The sequence below is a fragment of the Salmo trutta genome, chromosome 36 (assembly GCF_901001165.1).
Source record: "Salmo trutta chromosome 36, fSalTru1.1, whole genome shotgun sequence".
Classification (NCBI taxonomy): domain Eukaryota; kingdom Metazoa; phylum Chordata; class Actinopteri; order Salmoniformes; family Salmonidae; genus Salmo; species Salmo trutta.
In genome coordinates, this window is record NC_042992.1 from 18,886,027 (window position 1) to 18,906,879 (window position 20,853).

General features: G+C 42.4%; 1 protein-coding gene across 2 annotated transcripts in view; it reads right to left on the reverse strand.

Moving 5' to 3' along the window:
- LOC115175584 (CUB and sushi domain-containing protein 3) overlaps window positions 1-20,853 on the reverse strand; it is a 670,680-nt gene that overhangs the window by 360,063 nt on the left and 289,764 nt on the right. Inside the window, exon 6 of one of the 2 annotated variants that reach the window (XM_029734929.1) lies at window positions 12,097-12,209. In XM_029734929.1, the coding sequence (XP_029590789.1) occupies window positions 12,097-12,209 (113 nt within the window). Of the gene's footprint in view, window positions 1-12,096; window positions 12,210-20,853 lie in introns of those variants that run through there. The other variant, XM_029734928.1, reaches the window with a different exon arrangement.

The window sequence follows — 20,853 nt, forward strand, 5'->3', positions numbered from 1 at the left end:
CATAGCCTCTAGCTTATGGGGGCAGTGATATTCTTTATTGGGGGCTGATATAGGAGCTATAGAACCTTATATAGAAAATGTATTGTTCAGATTTATTACTTCCAAGATTGGTGCAAAATTATGTTTATTTATGCAGTTTCAGTTCTGCTAACTTCAGCAATCTAGCAATTTCCCCATGCACATTGTAACTCAAATGTCAAAATGAAATCTCCAGAGACACTACAAAACCCCCTGACAAACTGTTGACATCTTTGATAACACAACAAAAATGTGACCTGACAACATATCCTAATTAAAGAGCCAGTGCAGTGAAAAACGTGATTTCCTTGTTTTTTATATATATATATCCACACTCTGAGGTTGGAATAATACTTTGAAATTGTGTAAATTATGATAATGCCCTTTTAGTGTAAGAGCTGTTTAAAAAAAAAGCCTGTTTTTGCGGGAAGAAGTTTTGGCCTTCCATGGTGACGCCACCATGCAGTGAATTAGTTAATAGGCCAATAAGAAAGAGAGTTCCAAACCTCTCTGCCAAAAACAGCTAATTTCCCCACTCAAACCACTCCCAGACAGTCCTAGCAAAATTATTTTTGGAGAAAATGCTCTTTGCTAAGAAGCTATTTTTGTTTATTTTGGACAATTTTAATTGAAAACAGTCAATTATGGTAAGCAATCTTTACACATAAATTATTTGATATTGAGATAAAAATGGCTGCATTGGATCTTTAGTGTTTCCTTCTATATGACATACTATGTTTGGCTCAAGTGCTGGTCAGTGGATTTAATTGGCAAAGTGCATGGGGTTGAAATGAATAGCTAAGTTTTATTTTTCATTTATGTCATAGTAACTAAATCTTGCATTCTCTGCTAAGCATCTGAGATGGGCACTCTAACTTACACTACATGGCCAAAAGTATGTGGACACCCCTTCAAATTAGTGGATTTGGCTATTTCAGCCACACCCGTTGCTGACAGGTGTATCAAATCGAGCACACAGCCATGCAATCTTCATACACAAACATTGGCAGTAGAATGGCCCATACTGAAGAGCTCAGTGACTTTCAATGTGGCACCGTCATAGGAAGCCACCTTTCCAACAAGTCTGTTCGTCAAATCTCTGCCCTGCTAGAGCTGCCTCGGTCAACTGTAAGTGATGTTATTGGGAAGTGGAAACGTCTAGGAGCAACAACAGCTTAGCCGCAAAGTGGTAGGCCACACAAGCTCACAGAACGGGAGTGCTGAGTGCTGAAACGCGTAGCTCATAAAAATTGTCTCTACTCGGTTGCAACACTAACATCCGAGTTCCAAACTGCATCTGGAAGCAACGTCAGACCAAAACCTGTTGGTCGGGAGCTTCATGAAATGGGTTTCCATGGCCGAGCAATGCCAAGCATCGGCTGGAGTGGTGTAAAGCTTGTCGCCATTGGACTCTGGAGCAGTGGAAACGTATTCTCTGGAGTGATGAATCACGCTTCACCATCTGGCAGTCCGTCGGACTAATCTGGATTTGGCAGATGCTAGGAGAACGCTACCTGCCCGAATGCATATTGCAAACTGTGAAGTTTGAAGGAGGAGGATTGATGGTTTGGGGCTGTTTTTCATGTTTCGGGCAAGGCCCCTTAGTTCCAGTGAAGGGAAATCTTAATGCTACAACATAAAATACATTATTTCGCCATGATTCTGTGCTTCCAACTTTATGGCAACAGTTTGGGGATGCCAATGCCCCCGTGCACAAAACGAGGTCCATACAAAAATTGTTTGTCGACATTGGTGTGGAAGAACTGGACTGGCCTGCACAGAACCCTGACCTCAACCCCATTGGGCACCTTTGGGATGAATTAAACGGCGGCTGCGAACCAGTCCTAATCGCCCAACATCAGTGCCCGACCTCACTAATGCTCTTGTGGCTGAATGTAAGCAAGTCCCCGCAGCAATGTTCCAACATCTAGAGGAAAGCCTTCCCCCGAAGAGTTAACCTGTTTGGGATAGGGGCAGTATTTTCACGGCCAGATAAAAAACGTACCCGATTTAATCTGGTTACTACTCCTGCCCAGAAACTAGAATATGCATATAATTATTATATCTTGATAGAAAACACTCTAAAGTTTCTAAAACTGTTTGAATGGTGTCTGTGAGTATAACAGAACTCATATGGCAGGCCAAAACCTGAGAAGATTCCATACAGGAAGTGCCCTGTCTGACAATTTATTGTCCTTCTGTAGCATCTCTATCGAAAATACAGCATCTGTGCTGTAACGTGACATTTTCTAAGGCTTCCATTGGCTCTCAGAAGGCGCCAGAAAGTGTAATGGGGTGTCTGCAGTCTCTGGGAGAAGAACAGCAGGAGTATTTGTTAGTGGTCAGGCTGGGAACAGTGACACTGGAGATGCGCGTCCACTAGACTACTCAATTTTTTTCTTTCAGCCTTTGAATGAATATAACATCGCAAGGTTGGAATATTATTGCTATTTTACGAGAAAAATAGTATAAAAATTGATTTTAAACAGCGTTTGACATGCTTCGAAGTACGGTAATGGAATATTTTGATTTTTTTTCTCACGAAATGCGCTCACACATCACCCATTGGATAGTGACCTCAACGCACGAACAAAATGGAGCTATTTGAATATAACTATGGATTATTTGGAACCAAAACAACATTTGTTGTTGAAGTAGAAGTCCTGGGAGTGCATTCTGATGAAGAACAGCAAAGGTAAACCAATTTTTCTTATAGTAATTCTGAGTTTAGTGAGCACCAAACTTGGTGGGAGTCAAATTAGCTAGCCTGTGATGGCCGAGCTATCTACTCAGAATATTGCAAAATGTGCTTTCGCTGAAAAGCTATTTTAAAATCTGACACCGCGATTGCACAAAGGAGTTCTATATCTATAATTCTTAAAATAATTGTTATGTTTTTTTGTGAACGTTTATCATGAGTAATTTAGTAAATTCACCGGAAGTTTGCTGTGGGTATGCTAGTTCTGAACATCACATGCTAATGTAAAAAGCTGGTTTTTGATATAAATATGAACTTGATTGAACAAAACATGCATGTATTGTATAACATAATGTCCTAGGAGTGTCATCTGATGAAGATCATCAAAGGTTAGTGCTGCATTTAGCTGTGGTTTGGGTTTTTGTGACATATATGCTTGCTTTGAAAATGGCTGTGTGATTATTTTTGGCAGGGTACTCTCCTGACATAATCTAATGTTTTGCTTTCGCTGTAAAGCCTTTTTGAAATCGGACAATGTGGTTAGATTAACGAGAGTCTTGTCTTTAAAATGGTGTAAAATAGTCATATGTTTGAGAAATTGAAGTTATAGCATTTTTGAGGTATTTGTATTTCGCGCCACACTCTACCATTGGATATTGGTGAGGCATTCCCCTAGGTTAAAGCAGCAAAGGGGGACCAACTCCATAGTAATGCCCATGATTTTGGAATGAGATGTTTGACGAGCAGGTGTCCACATTCTTTTGGCCATGCAGTGTATCTTGAAAGCGATAGCCATTAGATATTTTGGGGCACTATTAGAGTGCCACTTTTCCTAAATATATTGTCCGGGAGGGCAGGGAAGCGCATTTGTAACATTTGGGTGAAATTAAGACCTGATTGTATACTGAATCATGCAAAGAGTCTAAAGAGTCTACTTCTAGAGTGAATTCTTGGATTAAATACTATCATTGAGCCCCATCTGGACGTTAATGGGCAGCAAGGCTTGAAACCATTTCAGTTTCTAATTTCTACACTTGCTTCTTTTTTTTGCAGACATTGATCCGCTCAAGAATGTTTGGACACCCAAGGTCAGGATCGTTTTAACTGAAGGATCTCGGCCATGAAAAGCCAAATGTAACACATATGCATCACAGTGTAAGATTCAGTGTCACTTCTGTCATAACCTTTTTGTCACAATGTCACACCTGTAGTGTTGTCAACAACTGAAAAACAAATGTGAGGATGATCTTTGAGACGACAACGTTCAACACTAAATTGTATTGTTATCTCCTCAGCACCAGTCCTGGGGCATCTTATCCCCTCGTCCATCATGTCAACGATAGATTACTGTAATTGTCCTCTGTCTGGCGTGTCAGATTATTCACTGGGCTAGAATCGGGCTACGAGGTATTTGCAGGGTCGTTTGTTATCAGGGGGATGAAGGAAAAGACAATGTGATGATCATATTTCACCTCCCTGCTTAATTAACCTTTGCTGCTTCACTCAGTCAGTGAGTGGATCGGAGTGGGAGCGGCTTCGCTGCCTGTCACCCATAACCCTTGTGTGAACCATCACTGATGACAGATTGGATACACACGGTGCAGACCAACCTATCTGACGGTCCCCTGTGTCCAACACGAGTAGGACAGAGATTGCATTGACACTCATCAATTCAGTAGTTGTACAATTGGTACAATAACCGCATATGTGTTAAAATGTAAAATGTAACTGTATCTAACAAGTTCAAGTAGATTAATAGAACACAAAGTTAATTGACGTCATGATATGGCTGTCTCTCATTGGTCAGATGCATCATGGGAAGTGCTATTTAAACTCATGTCTTTTTATTTTTTGTGAGACAGAGACTGGTAATGGTTTGGCATGCTGCTGGATTTTCAGGCATTGTTGAAGCCTGGGGTTTTCTTTTGAGTACTCTAAACTATGAGTTTATCCATATAAGTTTATTAGGACTATCTTTTTGTTCATCAGCCTGTTTGTTATTTTGGTTGCATTATTCCTCACTTCCAAATAAAAGCTTCACCCTGGGCATAAAAATCTGCTCTCATTGTCTTGCCTCCTCACTGTTAAAATCTTACCGCATGGGCCAACCTCACACACCTTAGGATGACCTTGTTCTCAAAGACACATTTTATGAGTGCTATCAGTTCAGATGAGAGCCATACTAAACCTAATGGCACCATTGAAATACATTTCTCTCCTGGGTGTATTTATGATTAAAGTTAATGCAAAGAGCAGCATTATAAATGGTGAGCACACAGTGTGACATCAGCTTCTGTGAGAATTATAATTTTGAAAGAGGTGCTGGCAACTGCCCTCATTTATAAAAACGTTCATGTTTAGAATGTTTTCCAAAGTAATTGTTTTCCAGTACAGTCAAAAATGTCTCTTTTCTGAGTTTTATATATACAGTACAAGTCAAAAGTTTGGACACCTACTCATTCCAGGGTTTTACTTTATTTTTGCTATTTTCTACATTGTAGAATAATAGTGAAGACATCAAAACTATGAAATAGCACATATGGTATACAGAAGATAGCCCTATTTGGTAAAAGACCAAGTCCATATTATGGCAAGAACAGCTCAAATAAGCAAAGAGAAACAACAGTCCATCATTACTTTAATTAAGACATGAAGGTCAATCAAAACGGAACATTTCAAGAACTTTGAATGTTTCTTCAAGTGCAGTCAGAAAAACCATCAAGCGCTATGATGAAACTGGCTCTCATGAGGACGGCCACAAAGTTCTCTGCTGCAAAGGATAAGTTAAACGCACCTCAGATTGCAGCCCAAATACATACTTCACAGAGTTCAAGTAACAGACACATCTCAAAATCAACTGTTCAGAGGAGAACGCCTAAATGGTAGAAATTTGAGATTTTAGGTTCCAACCGCCATGTCTTTGTGAGACGCATAGGTGAACGGATGAGCTCCACATGTGTGGTTCCCACCATGAGGCATGGAGGAGGAGGTGTGAAGTGGTGGGGTGCTTTGCTGGTGACACTGTCTGTGATTTATTTTTAATTCAAGGCACACTTAACCAGCATGGCTACCACAGCATTCTGCAGCAATACACCATCCCATCTGGTTTGCGCTTAGTGGGACTATCATTTATTTTTCAACAGGACAATGACCCAACACATCTCCAGGCTGTGTAGGGGCTATTTGACCAAGAAGGAGAGTGATGGAGTGATGCATCAGCTGACCTGGCCTCCACAATCAGCTGACCTCATCCCAATTGAGATGGTTTGGGATGAGTTGGACTGCAGAATGAAGGAAAAGCAGCCAACAAGTGCTCAGCATATGTGGGAAGTCCTTCAAGCCTGTTGGAAAAGCATTCCAGGTGAAGCTGGTTGAGAAAATGCCAAGAGTGTACAAAAGAGTGTACAAAAGCTGTCATCGAGGCAAAGGGTGGCTACTTTGAAGAATCTCAAATATAAAATGTATATTTGGTCGGTCGTTACGCCGGACAGTAGAAGCAGGTATGGGGAGTCAGACAATTATTAGGGAACAGACATAGAACAAGACAGGAACAGCGCCAGCACACCGGTAACATGGACATATGACAAACAATGCAGCAACGGGAAACAGAGCTGGGGAATGGACAAATATAGGGGAGGTAATAAACAGGTGATTGAGTGAGTCCAGGTGAGTCCAATATCGCTGAAGCACGTGACGAGGGAAGGCAGGTGTGCGTAATGATGGTGGCAGGAGTGCGTAATGCATTGCAGCCTGGCGCCCTCGAGCGCCAGGGGGGAAGAGCGGGCGCAGGCGTGACAGTACCCTTCCCCTCTAGCGGCGCCACCCGGCGTCCCACCTGGGCGAGCTGGCTGAGACATGGGCGCTGGGCAAGCCGGTTGGGGGTAAACTCCCCACGAACCGGCAGGGACGCGGAAGCCTGGCGAGCCGGCTGAGGCACAGGAAGCTGACGATCCGGCTGAGGCATGAACGCCTGTCGATCCCGCTGTGGCATGGAAGCCCGATGATCCGGCGGAGCGTGACGTGGGATGGGAATCTGCAGAGCCAACCAAGGCAAGGAAACCTCTCGAGCCAGCTAGGACGTGGAAGCTCGACGAGCTGGCTTAGGTAACCCCTGTTCCATCGGCGGCGGAATCCAAGCCCAACGTCACCAACAAAACAAGAAAACTCATGGGCCGGCTGGGCAAACAAGACCTGACGATCCGGCTGAGGCCTGAGGTGGGATGGGCGCCTTCCGAGCCAAACCTCTCGAGGCAGCTAGGGCGTGGAAGCCCAACAAGCTGGCTGGGCAGATCCGGTTCCATCGGCGGCGACCCAGGACCGACGTCACCACCAGCAGGAATGCCAGTACTCCCCAATGCTTTGTGTGATGGCTTCTGCATTCTGTTATGACCGACGCCAGACAGGAGAAGCAGGTATGGGGAGTCAGACATTTATTAGGGAACCAACATAGAACAAGACAGGAACAGCGTCAGCACACGGGTAACATGGACATATGACAAACGCAGCAGCAGGGAACAGAGCTGGAGAACTGACAAATATAGGGGAGGTAATAAACAGGTGATTGAGTGAGTCCAGGTGAGTCCAATGTCGCTGAAGCGCGTGACGAGGGAAGGCGGGTGTACGTAAACGACGGTGACAGGAGTGCGTAATGCAGGGCAGCCTGGCGCCCTCGAACGCCAGGGGGGAAGAGCGGGAGTAGGCGTGACACACGTTTTTGGTTACTATGTACATGATTCCATATGTGTTATTTTATACTGTTGATGTAGAAAATGTAGAAAATAGTAAAAATAAAGATAAACCCTTGAATGAGTAGGTGTCTCCAAACTCTTGACTGGTACGTTATTTCCACACTATGAGGTTGGAATAATACTGTAAAATTGTGAAAATTATGATAATACCCTTTTAGTGTAAGAGCTGTTTGGAAAGACTACCTGAAATGTCTGCCTGTTTTGGTGGGATGGAGTTTTGGCCTGCCTGGTGACATCATAAGAAGGTAAATTATTTAATAGACCAATGAGAGTTCCAAACCTTTCTGCCAGTAACAGATGGTTTTTGGTTTTCCCCACTAACAGACAGTCCTAGCAAAATTCTTGCTTGAGAAATTGCTCTTTGCTAAAACAATCACTGTAAGGTACCTAATTGTTACCCAGAAATGATTTGATATTGGGATAAAAACAGCTGCATTGGACCTTTCAGAACTTGAAATTAGAGGTTGTGTCTTTAAAGTCTTGGTAAGTCTTTATAAAAGTGTCTCAAGACCGTTTCAAATTCCTTCGTATACTATCAATCACAGCTTCAGTGTCCAGGTATTAAGTGGCCCAAAAACTCTGTGTTGCGTCGTGCTTAAGAACTGCCCTTAGCCCTGGTATATTGGCAATATACCACACCACCTCTGGCCTTATTGCTTAATTAAACTGCATTTGGCTGCTTAACTGGGAACCATACCAATGTAGAGCTAAAGGGATTGCATACTAAATGACTGATTTTATGGTGTAATTTGTTTTTATAATTAAATCACGGCACCTGACACGCTGGTCTTGCTCACTGCTTAGTCATCAAAGAAAGGAAAGATAACTACAATAAATTATATAGCTAGAGTTACATATACATGTCTGTCCTGAGTATTTTATGCATAAAGTACAGCCCGATATATTAATGTGGAGTTTTTGGGAAGGGCTTTCCACTCCAAATTACTGAACATTTGACACTGTAATGGTTGAGGGATGCTGATAGACTTTTTGCTGCGTTGTGGCAGTGCCATTCAATATGAATTTAGCTTTTAGCTGTATGTACTTGGGACCCTGCATATAATTTCCCCTACAAAGTGTTTGGAAGCAACTTTACTATTGATTCAATGATTTGCTTGTAAATGTTTCTTCTCTCAAGACAACATCTACAGTATGTTTGCAACTGACTTTAAGGTCAAATGCAGATCTGATTGTTAAAAGAAGATTATTTAAAATCTCACTTGGCAGAATTTAAAAAGACATTGTACAAGGTTCAAAGAAACAAAATCGATGTCTGGAATACTGGGTACATATTACGGAGCCTGATGCTGTAGAAGCAAACATGCTAATAGTAATGCCATTTTGATATAGGCCCATGGTTGAAGGATCACATCTGAAAGGAAAAAAGTGAATACTTGCCAAAATAATTATTTCCCCAAGGGCAATGCTAAATACTAATTTACAATACTCTGCACAGGCCTGCTGTCTAATGATAGAGGAACAGAGGTGGTCTTATCAAAGATGGCAGTAGCTCCAGGGGAAGAGATAGTCTGCGACACCAGTCTTCTGGTCATGAATTAGCATGAAGTCCCATTTCTGACTGGACTGCTTAGAGGAGTGGAGAAATTGTCTGACCTGTGACAGAGGGCTGTGAGATTCAGTATGATATAAGAGGGGCATTTGGAAGATTTTAATTCTAGGGAAGATAAGATAGAAAGAACCCTGGAGGATAATTTTTGGGATTTATTGTTGACTGTTAGTTCCTCAAAATCCTCAAGTTGTCTGAAAAGGACCATTGGTTTCGAATTCTGCTGAGACAGATTTTGGGTAAAATTGCATTATAAGGGGCCCTGTATACAGTCCCTATGTGTATAACATACATAGCAACTACAGTAGATATCTGCATCCACATCAGGTAGTTAATTCTGTATGTTAATTCCTTTTCAATAGTGCTGAACAGCAGCTAGGCTGCCCGCATACAAATACAATAGTTAAGTACATTGCCTGGGTTCAAATTCCCTGTCAAACTTTGATTACGTTGAGACGTGGCATCTTCAATTTCATTACTTATCAGTGGCTGTCTTGAGAAGAACCGTAGCAGCATAGCCAATAACAGCTTCAATTCGACAGCCACTGACTGACTTCCTATGAGAGATGAGTTGAATTGAGAGCGAGACCAACAGCTGGCTAATGTCAATAACTGTGGTTCAATCAGAGATGGGAACGTGCTTTTTCTGATGGCATTTCTGTCAGACAGAGCAGGTGGGTAAATTGGATTTTGGGGTGGTTTTGGTGTCCTAAGGCACTTTGCAGCTGCTGCTTTGAAGCTAGGCTGCTTGTGGCTCACCAGGTGGTGTATACCTGTAAAGCCTCAATAAGAAGTCGCACACAGGGCCGTTCTCAAGGGGCAATTCATCCCTCGGCAGCATCAACAGCAGACATTAAGATAAAATCTCTATCTTCTTGTGAAGGGCACAAACCAATCTTGCCTGGCTTTTCACCTCCATCAAGTGCAATAAATGCGCTAAACTTCTCAAATATTGTGTATTTTAGTTGAAGGGAGTCTGTTTGATGGGAAGTTTGTCCATTTTAAAGACCATTTAAATCCACTACTGTTCTTGGCACTAAGCCACAAAATAAATGACATTCTACAGTCCTTTTTCTTTGAGAATATCGATAATAAATACAAGTTGTGTTTAATAAAAGTCCTTGGGGTGTGACACTTTATATAGCAACGTCAAATTAAAAGCTCATCAGTAGGGTATTAGCAAAATGGTTCCCTAACTATTTACAAAGATTAGTAAATTATGAGCAAATCATTTATTCATCCCCTCTTCTTTCTTTGGGCTCTGTACATACAGACACTGCCCTTTCAGAGGATGTGAAAAGCGCTTGACCTATAACATTGTCCTCTGGAGAGGTGTCAAGGACAGAAATAAACCTATTCAGATGCTCTGAGCTCTTCTCTGACTGCAGATGTCCATCTCTTTCTATTGGTCTTAAACCATGCTTCTCCACTGTCTATTAAAGGATATAACTTACAGTATAAGTGTTTCATGAGTTAAGCACACTCATACTCATACTCTATCATAACCCAAAATGTAAGGTTTAATTCAATTTTAGAATGCAGAATGTAGCTTTAAAGCAACTGATGAGCTAAAAAGGAGTGACTAGTGAGCATTAGTTGTGGTGAGACAAGGAGGTGATCTGTCACTGTCCTCACTAACACTGACCTCAGATCAGAGGAGAAGAGTACATTAATTAACCTTTCACCCCCAATGTCCCTGGAGAGCAGGGTATGGCTCAATTCAAATTGAAGGCCGTCAATTCAGGAAGTAAACTGAAATTCCAATTAAATTATTAAAAAAGGGCATATATTTCCAATGACTTCTCAATAAACTGAAAAGTAGAAGCTATTGATGTCAAAAGTTTTTACATTTCTGGATTTTAAATTCAAATCACTTCCTGAATTGACTGATTTCAATTTGAATTGAAATCAGTCAAGAGTACATTCATTAACCTTTCATCCCCAATGTCCCTGGAAAGCAGGGTATGGCTCAATTCAAATTGAAGGCAGTCAATTCAGGAAGTAAACTGAAATTCCAACTAATTATTAAAAAAGGGCATATTTTTCCAATGACTTATCAATAAACTGAAAAGTAGAAGCTATTGATGTCAAAAGTTTTTACATTTCTGGATTTTAAATTCAAATCACTTCCTGAATTGACTGATTTCAATTTGAAATCAGTCAAGAGATGGAGATATAACCTGTGGCTATATCTAAAACCTATCTGGAAAATGCAGCACATCATCGTACCCTATAAGGTGGTTCGGAAGGGGTGATCTTTTTTTATCCAAAGTAATATCCCAAACTGTAAGAGTAGGCAAACATATTTCATATTTCAACCATGTCCCCCAATCTTATAACATTTAATTTGTGTGGGGGACATTTTGAAAGATTTGGTTTATGGTAAATACATGTCAGAATAACTTCACAAACATAACACACAGCAATGCAGAAGTGGGTATATGATTCTGGATGATCTGTTAAAGAGTATCTTAGGTTTGTTTTAATTAGAATCTTTTGAATATGATAAAATAAAAGAGACAGCTATTTAAAAAAGAGGAGAAAAAGTGATTTGTTGTTGATCTATTGATTAGTTTGAAATACAACAAAAACATGTTTTTATTTGACTGCTGTGTTGTGCATGATTGGCATTGCCACAGAGAAAGGTTTCTAATTAAAAGTGAAAACTGAAAGTGCTAATTGCCCGAATAATTTCTTGGAGAATTTATGGTTGACATTAGAAAATAAATATCTGTCTCTTCTAGTTGTAATTATACACAGTTAGAAGGCAGGATGATAGAAAGACTTAGACTGAAACAAAAAAAGAACATTAAAAGAAAAGCAAACAGCAAATCTAAGAACACAACACTATGACAAAAAGAAGAAAACTCATTGAGGAAGACAGAGTGAAGAGGTGTAGGATTCTTCTCACTTTCAGTGCGCTATTTTTTGAGTCTCTCAGGGCTTTACAGGAATTACACTCTTATTTAAATGGACCTCCTCTCCTCTTACAAGTTTGTTCTGTTTTTAGGTCGTCAGGAAACTCCTTCCTAAGCGTCTTTGCGGTGATTGAAACAGAGGCTTACCTTGATAATGGGCGCTAAAGCCCCGATATCGATGGTTACTGTCGGTTACAAAATGTAGCCTCAGCCAGTTCTTGTTGCTGACAATAGGAGAAGGGACATTCATCCCAGATAACCTGAGGAAAAAAGAGGAGATAATCATTAGGCTTTTTACTGCACGCTCAAAGTCAGCAAGTTACAACACTGGTGTCTTTAAATGTGTCGGTCAATCAAAAGAGAACATTTTTTCTTGTTTTGAACAGTGTTCAGACATTGTAGCTACATAACTAAAAACATTTACAAAAACTTGCAACTTGCAGACTGTAAGTCGGCAGACCTACATAAACATTGACAAATTTAAAAATCCAAAGTCAAGTAATTGTACATTAATGCTGCTTACTATTCATAAATCAATGACATTAGGACATACAACTCAAAATAATGTTCATAGGGTAATGTTGAAAGGAAAAAGGCTGAGTGTTCTGCTTTAGAGTCGGATGGTAGCAGCAGTAGCAGGGTGACACTACTAGTCCTGTCCCCCTGCTGAGAACACTACAAAGAGAACCCTCAACTATACCCTATTGGTCACCCACTGATAGGTACTGTATATCCCCCTGGTCCCCCTGGTCAGATGTATAAACTTATGGAGAGTATACAAAGCATAAACTAAGTGTATAAAGACAATATGCACAAAGTCCCAGAGGGATAGATACAGTGCCTTCAGAAAGCAGTCACACCCCTTGACTTTTACCACATTTTGTTGTGTTAAAAAGTGTGATTAAAATGTATTTGGTCCTTAATAAAAGTCTAAGCCGTTGGGGGGGGGGGGGGGGGGGCTCTAGCTCTGCCACCTTTCACAGTAGATGTAAATGTGGAAGTGCGATATCGGAGGATGCGGTAGATTGAGACAAATCCACTGTAAAAAAAAACAGATATCTCTAGTTTAAACTTACATATTTTGCGACAATCAACTCTAGAGGGTTTATTGTCATTTTTTGTCAGCGATCTACACAAAATACTAATATGTAATATGAAAGGTGAAGAACAATCTCAATTTAATATAATCCTTTTTAAATTCAGGCTGTACAACGTTTTTGGGGGGGAAAAAGTCAAGGGGTGTGAATACTTTCTGAAGGCAGTGTATATCCACCCATTAAAAACGTCACACTCGTATACCTTAATATGTGTATAGAGTACAAAGTTTATCTGGTCCTCGCCCACAACACACTTCTGGAAGACGAGTAGCCTGCCTCTGAAGTGTGCAGGTGATTTGTCCACGTGACTGTGCAGCGCGGAGGAGGAGGAACAGAGCACAGAGGTCACACCCCCCACATCCTCCGGCCTTTATTGATGACTGACGGGATGTGTCATTAAAGGACACGGTCACATGAATCAAGGCTGACTGGCCACCACAAGCTGGAGCTGTGCCATATCATTACCATTATCAATCTAAAGTCTTCTGCATTACCCATACAGAAAATGAGGCAGAGACACCAGACCCCTCCGGCTCAGAGCGCTGTCGGGTTTAACCTCAAACCCCCCTCCAATGCTAATTCTCTTCAACGCTTTTCAATGAGGAACATTTGAAATTGGAATTTGGTTTACTTTATGAATAGACTGGAATTTAAACGGAACTGATCCCAACCCTGGTATAGACCACATCCTAATTTGGGTTATACAGAACATGTACAGTATGCAGGTGGGAAAATGTTAGGAACAGGCCCAATGTATAGAACTACACAGAAACCTCAAAACGATAGCAGTGTGCAGCAGGTGTGGTGCTCTGCCTGTGTAAAACCATTTCTTAATAAAACATTTATGGATGGCAAGCCTTAAAAATGTACAAGCGTTTGTGATCGAAGTCATCTGTGGAGGAACTGTCGTCTACTTGATCTAGCACCTACAGTTCATTAGCAGTAAATTAGTACATTAGTACATTAGCAGAGCAAGAGGCAACTCCAGTTTATGTGAGAGAAGATCACTGGCCTCGTGGAGGGTTATAGTGTCACGGATCCCCCTGGAACTTTCATTGCGCACACCTGGCCACTATTCCCACTGATTAGTATTTGTATATATGTGCCCTTTGTTCACCATGGGGCTGTCGATTATTGTTACTATGTCTGTTGGTGCGTGTGAGTACCTGTGCTGTGTGTTTTGGGCTTTTGTGCGCCTGGTGGATTGCGCAAATGATCACGGGTCTCGTCCCGTGTGTTAATCATTGTGCGCGTGTGTATTTATTCGAGGTACTCCTCGCTCTTTTGTTTGGGTTTCAAACCTGTATTTTATGTACTTGTTTGTTTGGTCTTCGTCCCTATGCCCTTGCACGGCACGCCGTAATTTGGGGCGTAATAAAAAAAATATTACGCATTCCTGCGTCTGTCTCCCGAATCATTGTTACCAACGTGACAGAATAATCGACCATTGAAGGAGACGGGGGGAATGGTCCGACCGATGACGCTATGATTGTTCCGTCCGGCGCCGCTGCAATTTCGTCAGCTGCAACTGAGTCGTCCGACATCGCCACCTCGGGTCTGTCCGACAACGCAACTTCAGCAGTCACAACTGGCCTGTCCGACAACGCAACTTCAGCAGTCACAACTGGCCTGTCCAACAACGCAACTTCAGCAGTCACAACTGGCCTGTCCGACAACGCAACTTCAGCAGTCACAACTGGCCTGTCCGACAACGCAACTTCAGCAGTCACAACTGGCCTGTCCGACAACGCAACTTCAGCAGTCACAACTGGCCTGTCCGACAACGCAACTTCAGCAGTCACAACTGGCCCGTCCGATGCCGCCACCTCGGGTCCGTCCAACAACGCAACTTCAGCAGTCACAACTGGCCCATCTGACGCCGCCACCTCGGGTCCGTCCGACAACACAACTTCAGCAGTCACAAGTGGCCCGTCCGACGCCGCCACAACCGGGCTGTTTGGATTTCAACCCTGTATTTTATGAACTTGTTTGTTTGGTCTTCATCCCTGTGCCCTTACACAGCATACCATCATTTGGGGTATAATAAAAAAACGTATTACGCATTCCTGCGCCTGTCTCCCGAATCATTCATGCCAGCATGACAGTTAGGGTACCAGTGCCGTGTTTCCTATCCACTAATATACATTTTAATTAAATTAGTCGGCCTTCTGCGTTGGACCAGTCAAATAACACATTTGGAATCATGTAGTAACCAAAAAAGTTACAAATATTTGAGAATCTTCAAATTAGCCACCCTTTTGCCTTGATTCCAGCTTTCCCACTCTTGGCATTCTCTCAACCAGCTTCATGAGGTAGTCACCTGGAATGCATTTCAATATTAATTTGTGGAATTTCTTTCCTTTGCATTTGAGCCAATCAGTTGATTTGTGACAAGGCAGGGTTTGTATGCAGAAGATAACCCTATTTGGGAAAAGACCAAGTCCATATTATGGCAAGAACAGTTCAAGTAAGCAAAGAGAAACAACAGTCCATCATTACTTTAAGACATGAAGGTCAGTCAATGTGGAACATTTTAAGAACTTTGAAAGTTTCTTCAAGTGCAGTTGCAAAAACCATCAAGCACTATGATGAAACTATCTCTCATGAGGACCGCCATGGGAAAGGAAGACCCAGAGTTACCTCTGCTGCAGAGGATAAATCGGCAATTAACTGTACCTCAGTATGCAGCCCAAAGAAATGCTTCCCAGAGTTCAAGTAATAGACACATCTAAACATCAACTGTTCAGACTGCGTGAATCTGGCCTTCATGGTCGAATGGCTGCAAAGAAACCACTACTAAAGGACGCCGATAAGAAGAGACTTGCTCGGGCCAAGAAACACGAGCAATGGACATTAGACCAGTCGAAATCTGTAATTTGGTCTGATGAGTCAAAATTTGAGATTTTTGTTACCAACTGTAGTGTCTTTGTGAGATGCAGAGTACATGAACGGATGATCTCTGCATGTGTGGTTCCCACCATGAAGCATCAAGGAGGAGGAGGTGTGATGGTGTGGGGGTGCTTTGCTGGTGACACTGTGTGATTTATTTTGAATTCAAGGCACACTTAACCAGCATGGCTACCACAGCATTCTGCAGCGATACACCATCCCATCTGGTTTGCGCTTAGTGGGACTATCATTTGTTTTTCAACAGGACAATGACCCAAAACACACCTCCAGGCTGTGTAAGGGCTATTTGACCCAGAAGGAGAGTGATTGAGTGTTGCATCAGATGACCTGGCCTCCACAATTAGCTGACCTCATCCCAATTGAGATGGTTTGGGATGAGTTGGACACAAGAGTGAAGGAAAAGCAGCTAACAAGTGCTCAGCACATGTAGGAACTCCTTCAAGACTTTTGGAAAAGCATTCCAGGTGACTACCTCATTTGTTTAACACTTTTTTGGTTACTACATGATTCCTTATGTGTTATTTCATAGTTTCGATGTCTTCACTATTATTCTACAATGTAGAAAATAGTAAATATAAAGAAAACCCTTGAATGAGTAGGTGTGTCCAAACTTTTGACTGGTACTGTAATTCTAGCAGATCGACAGTGCTGTCACACACACACCCTCATCACCGCCCCTCCACCCCCACCCTTCCCCCTATCCCTGACTTCTCCTAAATCACTGTAAAAGGCAAAACAAAGTTTTATATGGATAAGTGTAATTTAATCAACATATAACACAGGGAGTGGTAAACAACCATGATGTAAGTGAATGGAGAAGGGATAAGTATGGTTTACTGCATATAGGTTTAAAGGGATAGTTCACCTAAACTTCAAAATTACATATTAGTTTATGGACAAAGACAGACAGCATTCTATGCTTTGGTTTTGTTAACCTTGCAATGTTGTAATTTGGGTGAACTATCCCTTTAACACCAGTAGTATGTCTACTTGGTACATAAAGATCATGCTGGAAGTGGTACCCTATGAGTGAATCATGGTTGGGCACTTAATAATGTGTTCATTTTGATTGATACCAGTGGTTGGTGAACTAGTCCAAAACGGCCACTTCATGTCATTCAATTAAGTGCTACAGTTGTGAACACATAAATCCCAGTACACTACTCTACTCTGTGGCATTCAGGGGTCTTTTCATTCTTGTCCCTGTCAGAATAATTGTCATGATTATTCAAAGGCCTAGAGTGTGTCATGGAGATGAGGAGATGTGAACAGACCACACCATGTCTAAGGCTTACCCTTACAGAAAAAACAAATTATTTCACATGTGGAACATCACATGATTTTACATGAAATTTAACATGTGAAATCATGTGAAAGCGTGTTTTTGGAATACTTAACACATGTTGCTTTACATGTTGTCACGTTATCACATTAACTTTGTATAATATCACGAAAACATGTTTTTGGAACAATTCACATGTGATCACATCTGAAATTCATGTGGTTATTCCGTAATTCCTCTCCACCACCAACCACACCGTCAGTCAGTCCCCTTTTCTTTAACATTCTGTGATAAAAAGGTAGTGTGTTGATTGTACTGTAGTATGGGCTGGGGCCCGTGGTGCAGAGACCGTGACGTCCCCAATGGGACAGGAGGGAAGATGACATAAACATTGGCTGCATGAGAGAAGATAGAGAGAGGTGAAGAGAAGAGAGAGATAGAGAGAAGGAAAGGGGGAGAACAGATAGTGTGAGAGAGGGGAAGGGCGAGCAGAGAGAGAGAGAGAGGAAAGGAGAGCAGAGAGAAAGAGAGGGCCACCGCCCCCACAGCAACAGTGTGGGACTATTCACTGAGGCATTTACAATGAATTTCCTGTCTTTCTGGGTTCTGAAAGCCGTTCAAGGTCTCAGAAATAACACAGTATGAATTGATAGTGACAAGAAGAGGCAACAGTGGTGAGACTTTTAAGGGGCTACGTAGCAACAATGTTGCCGATTTGTCATCAAAGTACTCAAGCATTCTTAATGAAATTCTAATATTAACTTTAACATCCCTGCAGTGCTGGCTGAAAGGGCATCACTCAGGCACACACGCACGCACACACACACTATGTTAGTATTCTTATCTTTCATTATTTCTTATTGTTGTTGCATTGTCGAGAAGAAACCTGGAAGTAAGCATTTCGTTGGACAGTGTATACCATGTGTGTCCCGTACCTACGACTAATTACATTTGAAACTTGAAACACACACACATACAAAAGTCAAGACACCGGATTAAATTAATGTGCTAAAGACTTATGTCTCTCTTAGCCTCTCACAGGGGATGATGTCATCCCCTCTGAACACATAAGCGCACACACACACACACACACACACACAGTCACAGAAAAAGACACACACACCCAGGGAGGGGAGAAACAGCGAAGCAGGGCTAGCCTCTGCATCAGCTCTGGGCTCCAGGCAGGCAGTGTACAACGCTGGCAGATGCCTCATCAATCACCACCCAGGCCTCAGAGACGGATGGGAGGCCGCTGGGAAGCGGCGCGCGTCTCTCCATCAAACTGATGTTTTGAAAGTAAGTAATCAGTGTTCTCCATGGGCACTCCTTCTGTGGCAGAGCCCTCCACCTTCCTCCTCCGCACCACTCCTCTCCTCCCTCGCCCCCTCCCTCTCTCCCCCTCCTCTCCTGATGCACTGACTGCCTCCTCACACTTTGATTCAGCAAGTCAAGGCCTCTCCACCCCATTGGATTCTGGGAACTATATTTCATCTGTTTCATCGCAGCATGCAGGGTCGACGTGGAGCTGTCCAAAATGCAGTCTGGGCTCTGTGTGTAGGGGGTTATACCTTTTGCCCAAGAACCGCAACAAAACACAAACACAACAGTCATTTGCTGTAATGCTCTAAAATCTAAAACACTGTGGTCAAAACAAATCGAATGACACAAAAGAGGGATGCGTTTTTCGGAGGCTGAGATTGTATTTATCCAAATGATATCCTCCGCTGCAGTAAATGGCTGCCAGAGGCCTCATTTGCAAGCCGTAATACAATCCTTCCAGTCTCAGAACAACATTAATGGATCTGAGAGAAAAAGGGAAAAACATTACTTAACCAGGGCCTAGCTTTTCTTCACAAATAGACAGGAATAACAGAGTACCATTTCAGTGTTTCCAATACAGTACATATCTAAACCCTTCAGCAACAATTCCAAATTGTTGCAGTTAAGCAAGACTTGAATTTGAATGATTACATGTAGGGCCGCCATAGTTAATCAGGTAACTAACTTTTTGACATTTTTGTGCACACATTTTTTTTATCGTTATTAATCGTATTGTCTGAAAGTGTTCAAAATACACAGAAAAGATCCCAAATACATAATCTATACTGCTAAAAAACAACAATGTATAAACAAGTTGGCATCGAGGTTAAAGCAAGTGTGCATTCTCAATGTACCAACTTTTTATAACCGTTACTTTAGACAAAATCAAGATGTCAATATTCCTGTAAAACATTTTTTTTAATGAAAAATCTTATCTTACAGCTTAATTTGAGCAAATTCAGAATTTGCGATTAATCACAGCAGATCGTGCGATAAACTTGATTAATAAAAAAAGGTTTTACATCCCTAGTTTGTGAGGTGTGGCTGTTTGGTACCTGCAGCAAAGTGTATAATGCTGTAGCAATGTATTGAAACATGACTCATTCATAATTGAAGAATGTATTATACTGCTCAAAAAAATAAAGGGAACACTTAAACAACACAATGTAACTCCAAGTCAATCACACTTCTGTGAAATCAAACTGTCCACTTAGGAAGCAACACTGATTGACAAAACATTTCACATGCTGTTGTGCAAATGGAATAGACAACAGGTGGAAATTATAGGCAATTAGCAAGACACCCCCAATAAAGGAGTGGTTCTGCAGGTGGTGACCACAGACCACTTCTCAGTTCCCATGCTTCCTGGCTGATGTTTTGGTCACTTTTGAATGCTGGCGGTGCTTTCACTCTAGTGGTAGCATGAGACGGAGTCTACAACCCACACAAGTGGCTCAGGTAGTGCAGCTCATCCAGGATGGCACATCAATGCGAGCTGTGGCAAGAAGGTTTGCTGTGTCTGTCAGCGTAGTGTCCAGAGCATGGAGGCGCTACCAGGAGACAGGCCAGTACATCAGGAAACGTGGAGGAGGCCGTAGGAGGGCAACAACCCAGCAGCAGGACCGCTACCTCCGCCTTTGTGCAAGGAGGAGCAGGAGGAGCACTGCCAGAGCCCTGCAAAATGACCTCCAGCAGGCCACAAATGTGCATGTGTCTGCTCAAACAGTCAGAAACAGACTCCATGAGGGTGGTATGAGGGCCCGACGTCCACAGGTGGGGGTTGTGCTTACAGCCCAACACCGTGCAGGACGTTTGGCATTTGCCAGAGAACACCAAGATTGGCAAATTCGCCACTGGCGCCCTGTGCTCTTCACAGATGAAAGCAGGTTCACACTGAGCACATGTGACAGACGTGACAGAGTCTGGAGACGCCGTGGAGAACGTTCTGCTGCCTGCAACATCCTCCAGCATGACCGGTTTGGCGGTGGGTCAGTCATGGTGTGGGGTGGCATTTCTTTGGGGGGCCGCACAGCCCTCCATGTGCTCGCCAGAGGCAGCCTGACTGCCATTAGGTACCGAGATGAGATCCTCAGACCCCTTGTGAGACCATATGCTGGTGCGGTTGGCCCTGGGTTCCTCCTAATGCAAGACAATGCTAGACCTCATGTGGCTGGAGTGTGTCAGCAGTTCCTGCAAGAGGAAGGCATTGATGCTATGAACTGGCCCGCCCGTTCCCCAGACCTGAATCCAATTGAGCACATCTGGGACGTCATGTCTCGCTCCATCCACCAACGC